This window comes from Rhinoraja longicauda, chromosome 42 (genome assembly GCF_053455715.1).
Source record: "Rhinoraja longicauda isolate Sanriku21f chromosome 42, sRhiLon1.1, whole genome shotgun sequence".
Classification (NCBI taxonomy): Eukaryota; Metazoa; Chordata; class Chondrichthyes; order Rajiformes; family Arhynchobatidae; genus Rhinoraja; species Rhinoraja longicauda.
Window position 1 is genome coordinate 5688431 of NC_135994.1, and position 14129 is coordinate 5702559.

Consider the following 14129-nt stretch of genomic DNA (forward strand, 5'->3'; position numbering starts at 1 on the left):
AAACCCACAAGGTCATAGGGAGAATGTACAAACTCCGTATGGACAGCACCCGTAGACAGGATTGAACCCGGGTCTCTGGCGCTGTCAGGCAGCAACTCTACCGCTGCGCCACCGTGCCGCACTGTGTTGTGGCCTCCATAAAATATGTACTATTTTGTACGAGGAGGTTTCCTGCTCAATGCCAATATTCACACGGGCCAAATCAGTTCTTCGCCAAATCAGTGAATCACATCAATGGAGGTGGAGAAGATAAGTGCACTGATGACGAACAGACAGTTTGCCCCTCGACAGTTGTTGGACCTCACTAGCTCTTAGAGGCGAGTTGGAAATCTGAAACATTTCGAGAAAAATGTAAAGCATCCCTTATCTTGCAAAACAAAATGTTGAATGTTACTCTCCAGTCAATGTGAGATTGTTGGAACTAAAGGCGTTTTCTGCCACAGAAGGTAGTTGAGGCCAGTTCATTGGCTATATTTAAGAGGGAGTTAGATGTGGCCCTTGTGGCTAAAGGGATCAGGGGGTATGGAAAGAAGGCAGGTATGGGATACTGAGTTGGATGATCAGCCATGATCATATTGAATGGCGGTGCGTACAGGCTCGAAGGGCCGAATGGCCTACTCATGCACCTATTTTCTATGTTTCTATGTTTCTTTGTCCAAAGGGAAAGAATGCCGTTCTGTGGTCAGGCAGCTGCAGTAGCTTCCCTCTTGTTTCCACTCATGGATTTGACCAAATATTAGTGTTCAATATGGATTTGTTGGAGAATGCTGCAATAGATTCCTTCACTAGTTTCATGGAGAAAGATTATAATCTCGGCGAATGCAAATATACATTTGGCTGCTTTCATCTTTTTCCGCAGTATGATTCTGAGCCAAACAATATGCCTACTGAACAGACACAAGAATTTACTTTCCAAAATGCAGACAGGCAGGGGCAGTCAACACAAAAATATATTATTGCTCATGGTGGTGAATCTGCGGAATTCTTTGCCACAGGCTGTGGAGGCCAAGTCAGTGGATGTTTTTAAGGCATAGATAGATTCTTGATTAGTACGGGTGTCAGGGGTTCTGGGGAGAAGGCAGGAGAATGGGGTTGGGAGGGAGAGATACATCAACCATGATTGAATGGCAGAGTGGACTTGATGGGCCGAATGGCCCAATTCTTCTCCTATCACGTATGACCTTATAACCAGAAAACACTGATAACCAGTAAACACTGATAAATTACTTACATTGTGAAGCTGTGCTAACATGACCGGGTTAATCTCTGCTCTTTCTACTTCTGCCAACTTCACAAATTATTTCACCACACACTCAAATCTGCATTCATCCTCCCTTCAGGCTGCTAAACTCTTGCTGAATTACGATTCTATGGACAGTCCATAATTCACCAGCACCCACTTTGTTGAAATTGCCATCATACAGATGCAAGGCTGTTTAATTGTGAGGGGACATGATTACTGAATCCAACCTGTTCAAACTCAATACTGATGCACAATTTGCAAGCTGCCTCACTGGATGTGATTAGGGCTGAGAACCTCAGTGAATTCCTTCCCTCACCCCCTTAATTCAAAATTATTGCTCAATTATAACACTTCTACTGTCCGTTCCGCAATTGAATTGGGTTTGTATGGATATGCAGGGAATGGAGATATATGGATGAGGTTAGTTTATCTTGGCATCATGTTCCATACAGACATTGTGGGCCAAATGGTCTATTCTTGTGCTGTTTTGTTCTATGTTCTATGACATGAACTCATTTAGCTACTACAAAAAATAGAACAGGAATAATTCTGCCATTTTCCAGGGGTTAACAGTTCTGCTCGATCCGAGGAAGGATGTGGTAGCGCTGGAGAGGGTCCAGAGAAGGTTTACGAGAATGATCCCAGGAATGAGTGGGTTAACATATGCCAGGCATTTGATGGCCTGTTTTCAATTGCCCATGCCTGCTTAACTACCTCACCCAGCTATCCTGCTACCTTCAGGGATCTATGCACGTGCACCATGATCCTTCTGTTCTTCCACACTTGTTGGTACCCTGCCATTTACTGTGTATTCTCTTGCCATCTTTGCCATGCTGGAATCCATTACCCCCTCCATCTCGTCCACCATTGAATTCCATTTGCCCCCCTAACCAGTCCATTGATATCTTCCTGTAGCCTCAAACTGTCATCCTTACTGGGGATTTTTGTGGCATCAGCGTGCGTCGTAGTTGTTGGGAATGTGTGAAAATGTCTCAATATCTTTATTGGGTGTAATTGTCAGAAGAATAGCACTGACATTACCAGGGTCATTATTGACAGTTTATCATTGCCACTGTCAGGCAAATTATTGGAAATAAATGTCCAGCCAAAAAGCGCAATATCAATGAGGTGATTTGTAAAAGCATATCAATGACTGTATTAGGGTTATTATTGGAGCTATGTCAGTGCATTCATCTCAGTATCAGGGTAGTTATTTTAAGCATTTCAACATCAACCGGGTATTCATAGGAAGTACATCAATGGTAATACCTGGATAGTTTCTAACACAATGACAACATTAGTTACTCCCAAGCTACATCGCGACCAAAAATCAGGGTGAAAATTGGAACAGAATGAACGGCAATGTCAGTTTAACCATTTTAGCTGCGTTATTAACCTGCTGTGGGGATTACAAGAGGTCCATCAATCAATCTCAGTACCAGGGTACTAACTGCAAGTGCGTCGATTCCATGGACAGATAAATGATCGCCAATGAGTCATTGGTATCAGGCAGTTACTGAAAACATCCAAATGACAATACCAGGGATATTAAAGGGCCGTATCAGCACCAGGGAAGATGCATAAATATCAGTGGTATCATTGTTTGAATGCTGGTATCAAAAGCTGTATCAGTGCCAATAACAGGCAAATTTATTGGGAGTGTATACTTCCGTAAATAGTCTAATGGGAATATCTTGGTGGTTACTGAATGTGGGAATACTAGGGTTACGGCTGGGATCATCACCACTAATGTCAGAGCAAATAATGGAAGAGATAATGATAATATCAATGTCATTATTATGCCAATGCCAAGATAAGGTTAATTATCGATCGTGCGTGTATCAGCCAATGCAAAAATAATTATTGGAGGTTAATCAAAATCAAAACCCACGTTATGACTGTACTACAATCATGCTGTTATCAGGCGAATTATTAAAACTGAAATCAATGTTGATATCAGAGCAATTATTGAAATGAATCAATCACAAAATCAAGACAACTATTATAAGTGAAACAATGTAATGTGTAATTATTGAATATGAACAAATGACAACATCAGAGTAATAACTGGGAAAAATAAATGCCCTTATCAGGCAACAACTGTAATTCAATCAACATCAATATCAAGGTAACCATTGAAACTGTATCAATGTAGATAGTAGGGAAATTGGGGTAAATGATGGTATGATAACACCATTATCAAACATTTTTGGAAGTCGAGCAAAATCAACAGAAGGATAATTATTGCAGATGTAATAATGCAATTGTGAGACAAATTATTGGAAGGCGCTCAGTAAATATCATGACAACCGTTGAAAGTGTATCGTTGCCTATATCAGGCAATTGTTTGATGTGTATCAGTTGCAGTACCATGGTTGCTGCCGGGAGCATGCCAATGGCAAAACCAGGTCTATTACTGGACTGCACCGGTACCAGAACCAAGGCAAGTACCGGAATTGAATTAATCACAATATCTGTGCAATTACAGGGTGGTATCAAAGTGAATGTCAGGATAATTATTGCTAGGCTGTGACAATGTAATAAAGCAGCAACAATTGGAGCTGTGTCATCAGCCAGAATTTGTGTACTGATAGGTGTGTCAAAGCCACAATCAGGTTAAGTCTTGGACTTGTATTGGTATCAGTATCAAAGTCATCGTTGAACTTTGTGACTGTTAATGGTGGGATAATTGGAGCAATATCAGTGCTAATATGATCAATTTCTGGAAATGAATCAAGGGCAATATGAGGATAATTACAGATGACGTTTCAGTGGCAATATTAGTCAATTACAAAGTACAGCATGCAAATATCAGTATAATTGTTGAGCTTATCTAAACCAATATCAGGATAATCACAAAGTCCATCAATGTTAATATCAGAATCTTCATCACAACCTGCATCGGAATACTTACTGGACCTGGATTGTTGAGTACATCAGGGTAATTATTCAAGCTGTGTATGAAGACCAATTTATTATACCTGCATCAATGAGCAATACCAGAGTTACTATAGGCTACGCGAATATCAATATCAGGATGAATATTGGTAGTGAATCTATGATAATATCGGTGTAATTACTGGACTGTTTTACTGTGAATATCAACATCATTAAGTAGTGAATCATATGAAAAACAGGGCAATTTTGGGTTGTATCCATGCCAATATCAGGATAACTACTGGAGCTACATCAATGGCATTATCAAAGTAATTATTAATAGCACATCTTTGGCAAACTCAAGACTATTATTGACCAATATAAATGTTGACATACTCACGAGGCCAGACCTGTATTGATATCGGGGTAATATCAACAGAAGATTTGTATCAATGCCAATATCAGATTAATTATTGGAGGTGTCCCAATGCTTCTCAGTGGGAGATGACAGTGGTAGAGAAGCTATTTGGAGAGGATTCTTCAGGATCGGATTGACTCCCATTTTTAAGGGAGTGGGCTAATTGGGGACAGTCGGCATTGCGTTGTATGTGGCAGGTCTCACGAACTTAATCGCGTTTTTTGAGGAGGTGACGAAGATGATCAATGAGGGCAGGCAGTGGATGTTGTCTACATGGGAGGTTGATCCAGAAGATTAAGATGCATGGGATTCACGGTGACTTGATCATTTGGATTCAGAACTGCTTTACTCATAGAAGACAGAGGGTTGTGGTGGAAGGGTGTTATTCTGACTGGAGGTCTGCGATCAGTGTAGTTCTGTCGGGGTCTGTGCTGGGACCTCTGTTGTTTGGGTTATATACGTCACCAAAATTGCTGGATTTGCGGACAGTGAGGAAGGCTATCAACGTATACAGTGGGATATTGATCGGCAACAGAAATGGGCCGAGAAATGGCAGATGGGGTTTAACCCGAGCAAGTGTTAAGTGTTGCAACTTGGGAGGTCGAATGCAAGAGGAAAGTATACAGTTCATGGCAAGACCCTGAGCAGCTTTCATGCACAGAGGGATCTTGGGGTCCAAGTCCACAGCTCCTGAAAATGGCAAGGTAAGTAGATATAGTGGCAAAGAATGCCTGCCTTCATTCGTCAGCGCATTGAGTACAAGAGTCAGGAAGTCATGATGGTTAGGTCGCATTTGTAATATTGCATGTAGTTCTGGTTGCCGTATTATGGGAAGGATGTGGAGATTTTGGAGAAGAAGTTTACCAGTATGCTGCCTGCATTAGCAGGTATTAGTTACAAGATTGGACTGGCTTGGTTTGTTTTCTCTGGAGAGGTCGAGGGGCAGACCTGATAGAAATATTTTAAATTATGACAGGTATAGACAGTCTGTTTTACACACTGAGAGCGGTGGGTGTCTGGAACGACCTGGTAGTGGAGGCAGATACGATAGTGGTGTTTCACAGGCTTTTAGACAGGCACGGGCTTATGCAGAGAATGTTGGAGGAAATGGATCATGTGTGGGCAGGTGAGATTACTTTAACTCAGCATCATGTTCAGCACAGACATTGTGGGCCGAATGACCTGTTCCTGTGCTGTTCTATATTCTATGACATTTTGGAAGTAATCGGACAGAGGAGTTCAGGTAGACAAATGGAATTCTAGATTTATAAATGGGGATATTGGATTTCACAGAAATCAGTGAAAGGTTTCTGTTACTATTGTAGATACTAAGGCTCTATTCGTTAAAGCAAAGATTACAAAGAGTTTTCTGGGGGCAGTATCTGTACGAAAGTATAGAAAAGAATGAAAATATAGAAAAGTGAAAGAAACTATTTCAATTGGCAAGCAAATTAGTATAGTGGGCATTAATAACAAAAAATATATATGTAAACACCAAAATGAGAAAGGTCTTGAGAATTTCAAAGAACTGCCAGAGAGATGATGCCAGAGAAATGGCATCCTAAAACGGGTCTTTTGTTGATTCCTACATTATGCCAGAATCGGGTTGACTTTTGCATCATTAGAAAATTCAGGGTAATTATGTTTGTATAGGCATTCTTGATTCATTAATGCCAATAATTATGCCGTTTATTGGAAACATACAATGTCAATATCAGGGTAAACAGCACATGCAATAAATGCCCACATTGTGGTCTTATTGGATCAATGTAGAAGTGAGTACTAGGCCAGATGTTTGAAATGTTGGCATATATAACTAGGAAATTTTTGATCCGTATTAATGTCAGTGTCAGAGTAATTATTTGTGGGTTGAAATGAAAATGTTGAAACTGATAAAATGACAGTATTGGTGTAATTATCTGGTGAATTCCAGGGTTAACATAACCAACTCCCACCCTTGACACTCTTAATGGATGGACAAATGCTTCTGGTGAATACAAAGGACTTGGAGAGAGGCATGTATATGACCCTTTCTGTGCTAGGCAGCAAGAACATATCAATGGAGAGAAGGGAAGAATGTTTCAATACTGGACTATGGAATACCCTCTGGTAAAGTCACTAATAAGAACATAAGAAATAGCAGGAGTCAACCACCCCCCCCCCCCATCCCCCTCCCCCTCCCCCTCCCCCTCCCCCCCTTGTGCCTGCTCTGTCATTCAAGAATAAGATCTCTAAATAAGATCTCTAAAAAATAAAACAGAAGATTGAAATGCTTTTCTTTTGGAGCAATTCGAAAACAGAAATATATCATGATCCCAAATATGATGAACAAATCATTTCACCGAAAAGTCTGACCCCCTGTCACTGCTGGCGAGGCACTCATTTGATCCCTTCCTTCTGGCACATTTACCAGAGAAAACTCAGAGTAGTTTGAGTTGCCCTGCCGGGCCCTGAGGTTCACCTGTCCACTGGCACTGTCATTGAATGATGGGGTCATTTCTCCTCCAGTAGCTGAGAACCTCGAGTCTTGACCAAACGTGCCCATTTGGTGATTGCTGTGAGCAGACGGCTCCTCTCGCTTTTTCTGCGAGTTAACCTGCTCTATGAAATCCGGCGGCGAAGAGATGCTGTTGGTGCTCGTTACAGTTGGCATGAACGCAAAGGGATGCTGGGATTCACCAACTAGTAAACTGTACTGGGCCTTTTGCGTTGGTAACCTCACAGAAGAGCCCGCTTCTGGTCTGAAGCCGTGTTGGGTAACCATCGTGGCAAAAACCTGCCGCTCCAGAGAAGAAAACAGAGGTGGCACCTGAAGACTCCCGGTCAGGGGCTGACTTTCAGTCTCGTATGCAAGTCCTTGCTCACCAGAGTAACTATCATTGTGGCAAGTCCTTTCCAAAGCTTGTTGGAGGAACTTTGAATATTCGTGGAGCATGTTACAGTTGTCTGCGGATGGTGGCTGTGAACTTTCGCTGACTTGCTCCAATGGAGGCACATTTGAATTATCAGTCGAGCTTACGGTTATATTTGAAGCGACTTGGGTATCACTGACAGAAAATGGAACCTGCCCATTTGCCTTGTTAGTGTAGTGGTCCAAGAGAGTCTGCAGAACTTCATCAGGAATTCCTCCTTTGTCCTGACCACTTTTCAGCTCGGTGTTGCTGGGCTGCACCAGCATGGATGTGCCACCACTGCTTTCACCTACAGTGGTGGGAGCTGCCTGTGTTACAGCTGGCTGGCTTACAATCTGGCCCACGGATACGGCAAACTCTCTGTTGGTGTTGTTAGGCCCTTGCAAGAAGCGCTTCTTCTTAACAAACTGCATCGCATCATCATAGTTGCTGTGGCCTCCTCCCGCCTTGCGCGAGGCATCATGGACCTGATCAGTGGTCTGGCCCTCGATGACCAAGAGGCTCGGGTTGCTTCCCATTGCGTAGGTGTATTTGGTGACTTTTGTGGCATCAAAGTTGGTCGTGACAGGCAAGATCTGATTCAGTTGTTCTGTAGTCTTCTGATTTTTGTTGGAGCTTATCTTCTTCAGAACAAGCTTTGGTGGATTCAGATGCTGATATGTTTCCCCTAGATGCTCACTGCCATGTGAAGGATGTGCATTTACAAGCGAGGACTGCTCCACCTTATATTCATCCTTAACCTTCAAGTTGCTGGTGTAATACTCTATACAATCTCGCTTATTCAAGCTAACACCTGTTGGACTGCCAGTCTCCTCTTTATTAGAAGTCTCCAGTTCCAACTTCTCTGTAGTTTTGATCTTTTTTGTTGTTGGATTAATGACATCCTTCTGGGGTGACAACAACCTGTGTTCTGTACTGATGGCAAGTATTATTGGCTCCGTTTTCACTGCTGGGTTTTTGTCAGGAGCTTTCCCTTGATTTTCACGGCACATTCTTCTGTGTTTAAGCAAACGATCAGTTCTAGAAAAATACTGCAAGGAAATGCATTAGAGAGAATTAATGTCATTATCGTTTATTAGGTTATGATTAAAGCAACAATGGACATGAAGGTGTACATTCATCGTGGCCACAGGCATGTTAACGTTTGGGCACGAAGCACAAGCTAAAAATTTGCAGGATGAACTAAAATCTAATTTCAAACTGTTCAACCACTAATTTAAACTAGAGCACATACATTTATGAATTTAAAGTTGGATGTTTACGATTCCAATTTATTACAGCAGATATGGAGTAATTATTAATTAGTTTAGTGGCCGATTTCAACTGCTCCTGCCAGGAGGTAGAGGGCAGGGTGGCTATTTAACTGCACCAATGTCCCAAGAAAGCAGCTTCAACTGGTGTAAACAGTTACAATTAACGCTCAGGTATAATTTTCCAACTGCGGTCTTATCGGTGGATGGCACTCTAGAAATTTGGATGTGGGTACTGTAAAATAAAACAGGCAGAAAATGAAACACCACATGCACCCAAGCTTCTGATCTGAATTTCTGGTTTTGTTGGCTTCTGCCTGGCAGCATGCTAGTGAAAAATTACAACCAATGTAAATCCCCTTCAGGAAACAAGACTGTGTTAGTTGCACAGATGGGATCAGTTTGTCATGCACTGTGTGATCTGTCATTGGATCACACAATTTATTCGGAGTTCAGGCTATGATGTGTTAATTGATCTCAGCTGTTAGCGTAGAAGCTGCAACAACTAGTCTTGTTTTCTATCCAGTGATTTTTGCTGGAAAGTACAAGCAATAGCAGGTGCAAGCAAGATTGACAGTGAGGCCATGCACTCTTAAACATTCTACTGAATCTACATAAATCATGAGAGTAATAGATCGGGTAGAAGCACAGAGTCTCGTGCCCAGAGTAGGCGAATCGAGAACCAGAGCTTATAGGTTTAAGGTGAAGGGGGAAAGATTTAATAGGAACCTGAGGGGTAACCTTTTCATACAAAGGGTGGTGGGTGTAAGGCACATGCTGCCTGAGGAGACAGTTGAGGCTGGGACTATCACAATGTTTAAGAAACAATTAAGACAGGTACATGGATAGGACAGGTTTAGAAGGATATGGGCCAAACGCAGGCAGGCAGGTGGGACATGTTGGTCGATGTGGGCAAGTTGGGCCAAAGGGCCTGTTTCCACACTGTATGACTTTATGACTCTATGGCATTATTTATCTAGGCTCACACATGAAAATGGTAATTTTAACAAGGAACCTGTGGCATCTGTGGAGACAGAATTGGAAGAGACAATACAAAGTGACACTAGTATGAACAATTTGGATGTGAAGCCTATTTTACCTTTCGGATTCCATGCATAATACTATGTGCAGTCAGCAATTTCAGAGTAGGAAAGGAAATTTACCATTGGGGTTAACGGAATAAAGTATGCCACTGATCTTAGAGAGTCAGGCAGCATCTCTGGAGAGAAGGAATGGGTGACGTTTCGACTCGAGACCCTTCTTCAGACTGAAGAAGGGTCTCGACCCGAAATGTCACCCATTCCTTCACTCCAGAGATCATCATCATCATCATCATATATATACAGCCGGAAACAGGCCTTTTCGGCCCACCAAGTCCGTGCCGCCCAGCGATCCCCGTACATTAACACTATCCTACACCCACTAGGGACAATTTTTACATTTACTCAGCCAATTAACCTACATACCTGTACGTCTTTGGATGCTGCCTGACCCACTGAGTTACTCCAGCATTTTGTGTCTACCTTTGATTTAAACCAGCATCTGCAGTTTATTTTCCTAAGCAACTGATCTTATTCATTATCTTGACTTATCCATATTGGCATTTTTACTGTGGCACCTCTGCATTATAAAGGTAGCAAATAGCGTTATTTCGATATGGCAGCCCAAATTAATATGAAGGACAATTTTAAGAAGAATATTACTTATGGTTAAGCTTCCAGAAATTGATGATTATATTTCACAGAGGTACAAGATGTTGTAAGTACTTTATGTTTTCTTTGTCTCAATTTATCTATTTTCTCCTTCTCCAATGATGCCGATGCTTGAGAAGGTGGGAGGTCCAGGAATGGTAACTGTCCTACGAGTCAAATATACTTTTGCACATTCAGTGCCTTCATTTTGTTTGGCTAACATACTTTCAGGAAAAATATTGATGTTTAACGTGCAAACACATAGTTGCTCATATTAAGAACATTTGGTATATTTTATACACCAATCAGCCAAAACATTATGACCTGATGAGCCAAAACATTATGCCCACCTGCCTAATATGCTGTTGGTTCTCCGTGTGCAGCCCCATACGCAGCAGGGTGCGATGCACTGTGTATTGTGACACATTCCTCCCGTGACCACCATTAACATTTTCTGTGACTTGTGCCACAGTCGACCTTCTGTCGGTTCGGACCAGACGGGATAGCCTTCGATGAGCCTTGCGCGCCCAACACCCTGTCTGTCGCCGGTTTGTGGTTTGTCCCTCCTCGGACCACTGTCGGTCGGTACTCACCACTGCTGACCGGGAGCACCCCACAAGCCTTGCCGTTTCAGAGATGCTCTGACCCAGTCGTCTGGCCAGAACAATTTGGCCCTTGTCAAAGTCGCTCAGGTCTTTACTCCTGCCCATTTCTCCTGCATCCAACACATCAACTTCAAGAACTGACTGTTCACTTGCTGCCTGATATATCCCACCCCTTGACAGGTTGCATTGTAACAAGATAATCAATGTCATTCACTTCACCTGTCAGTGGTCATAATGTTTTGGCTGATAGGTGTAAATCGCATGTGATTTCATATATCACATGTAGCTGGTATGGCAGCTTGACAGAACCAGTAGCACTGGATGGTCTCCAAGACTGCTGTGGAATCATAAAGCCCAATGCAATATATATATATATACACATAAATATTCTAGCGTGCATACTTGGAACAATTTTCGCCTGGTCTTAAGGGCACACAGTCACATCAACTAAATTAAAAATAACTAAAAAAATAGCTGCACTGTGTTGCCACTTTTAAAAATATGTTACATGGGAGAGAGCTTTAAACAGCTATATAGAACTTTTAACATCACATTGCTACTGTAATAGAGACTTAAGACAATACTTCTTTTGATAATGCCATACAATAACATTTGGAAGCATTTACATTGCTGCTTCATGTGATACCTTTGCACAATATTTGCATTGCTGCAATAATGCAGCACCAACTGGCAATATTTGCATTGCATCCTTTAACAATGTTTTCATTGTTGCTATGCCCTAAGCTTTTTGAAATATTTGCATTGCAGTTGTAGTAGTTTCCTTCAGCAATATTTGCACTGCCACAGCTATAGTGCACAATGTTTTGTTTTGCGGCATCTTTCCACAGTATATGCATTACTGCTGCGTTACTGTGTGTTAAGGTATTACTACATTGCTGTAGGAATACAGAATCTTTCTAAAATGTCTGCATTGCTGCGTTCAACAGTACCTTTCAGCACCATTTGCATTAATGTTGCAGTACAGTACAATTTCCTTTAGCAATAATTGCATTCCTGCTGGAATACTGCATCTTTTGACAATATTTGCTTTGCGACTGCAGAACAATAACAGTAATACTTGAATTGCTGTTGTTATAAAGTGCCTTGAGGCAACATTTTCACTGCTGTTGCAATACCCAACTGCGACAATATTTGCATGCCTGCGGTAATAAACGTTTGCCGATAACTGCATTGCTGCTGCAATGCAGAATATTCCTGCAAAAAACTGCACTGTGTTATGATAAAGTAACGTGAGGCAATATTTGCATTGCTGATGTAATGCGGCACACTGGTAATCTGCACTGGAGATGACTGAATCTACACATGGTGTGAAGCCGTACCATATGGGATTGCAGCTACAAAGTCATAGCTTTTGGCGATATTTGTGTTGCAGCTGTAATGCAGCACCTCTTGGCAATATTTGCTGCAATGAAGAATCTTGTCATTTGCACAGCCGTGTTTATATTGTAACGCTCTGCAATATTTGCGCCTGCTGCTGCAACCCCCATGCCATGCCATGCCGTCGCAGTTTAAACAAGACTGGCACTGTCGCAGTGACATAGTCTTCTCAGTGTTACGTGCAATGCTGCAGCAATACAGTAATTTTTGGTGATATTTGCATTGCACCGATAATAAAGCACTCTTTGTCATTATTTATATTTGCATTGGTGTTTTTATGTAGTCACGTTCCCTAATCATTGCAATGCTCTTGTGATTCAGTGCTGTGTGGCAAACTTTCATGGCTGTCATAATATACCATCAGCTTATAGTTGCATTTAGACTTTAATGCAATACCTTTGAGCAACATTGGCATTGCTGCAGTAAGAGTATCTATCCGCATTATTTACAGTGTTGCAGTAAATACAGTACTTCAAGGCAATACTTGCATTGCGGCTGTATTGCAGCATCTTATAGCGATATCCAGAGTGCTTCTGGACTACAGTACCGTTCATCAATATTTGCTTTGCTGCTGACATACAATGCTTTCTAGCCACTGCTGTTATTCAGTACCATTCTGCAATACTGCGCGACTGCTGTAACTGCGATACTCTTTGTTAATACTTGCGTTGCTGTTGCTATGGAATAGCCTTCCCAATGTCTGCATTGGTCCTGACAGCACATTTTGGCAATGGCGTACATGCAGTACCTCACAGCAGCTGCAGCTGCACATTGTGCTACATTCCCGCTGCAGCGTAATAAAGTACTTCCTGACTGCGTTTCCATGGAAGCACTTTTGCCATTACTTGCATTGTTACTACAGTACATTACCTTTTGGCGATCTTTGCTGCGATACTGCAATACAATTATTCTGGAACTATATCAGTCCCATATATCCTTTAGCAAATATCTGCATTGCTGCTGGAACAAAGCATCTTCCATCAATGTTTGCATTTGCCGCACTGCATTCCCGTTCAGCAATATCTGCAGTGCTGCTGCAATACCGCATCCTTTGGCATTCAATGCATTGCTGCTCTAAGATGGTACCTTTTGACAGAAGCTCACTGCAGTTTTAATGCATTTAGCCCTCAATACATTGTGGTTATACAGCACCTTATGGCTTTTTTAAATTGGTGCTGTGATACAGGACCTCTTCACTATATTTGCAGTGATCCTACAATTCAGTATCTAATGGAAATATTTTCATTGCTGTTCTAATGTGGCATCAGTCAGCAGCGGATTTATTGCTGCTACAATACAAGAGCTTTCAGCTAAAATAGTACTGTTGTGGTTGCATATTAACTTCTGCTCATATCTGCATTGCTTCCATAAAACAGCTCCTTTTGACAATGTTTCATTCTTACTGCAACACAGAACCTCTCAAGTGTTTCCACTGCTGTTTTAACATGGGCTCTTTCCAAAATATTTTCATTGTCAGTAATAGTGATATGGCATTTTGCAAATGCTGCCACAACATTGTATACTGCAGTAAAATTTACACTGGCTCTTCGGCCGATCTCAGCCTAGACGCCCATCTTTGTTAATCCCATCTCCCTCGATACCTTTCCAATCCAAGTACCTGTCCAAACACCTTTTAGGCGTTGCAATTGTATCTGCCTCCACCACCTCCTCTGGCAGATCGTTCCAGATATCCATGTCTCTGAGTGTGGAAAACCTCCACCTCACATCTCCTTTA

General features: G+C 41.9%; 1 protein-coding gene across 4 annotated transcripts in view; it reads right to left on the reverse strand.

Annotated features, from left to right (window-relative positions):
• racgap1 (Rac GTPase activating protein 1) overlaps positions 1-14129 on the reverse strand; it is a 109781-nt gene that overhangs the window by 46337 nt on the left and 49315 nt on the right. For 3 of the 4 annotated variants that reach the window (XM_078431420.1, XM_078431419.1, XM_078431418.1), the window contains one exon: positions 6743-8481. The exons of the other annotated variant lie outside the window; for it this stretch is intronic. In XM_078431420.1, the coding sequence (XP_078287546.1) occupies positions 6877-8481 (1605 nt within the window). In that variant the 3' untranslated portion in view covers positions 6743-6876. Of the gene's footprint in view, positions 1-6742; positions 8482-14129 lie in introns of those variants that run through there. 4 annotated transcript variants of the gene reach the window in all.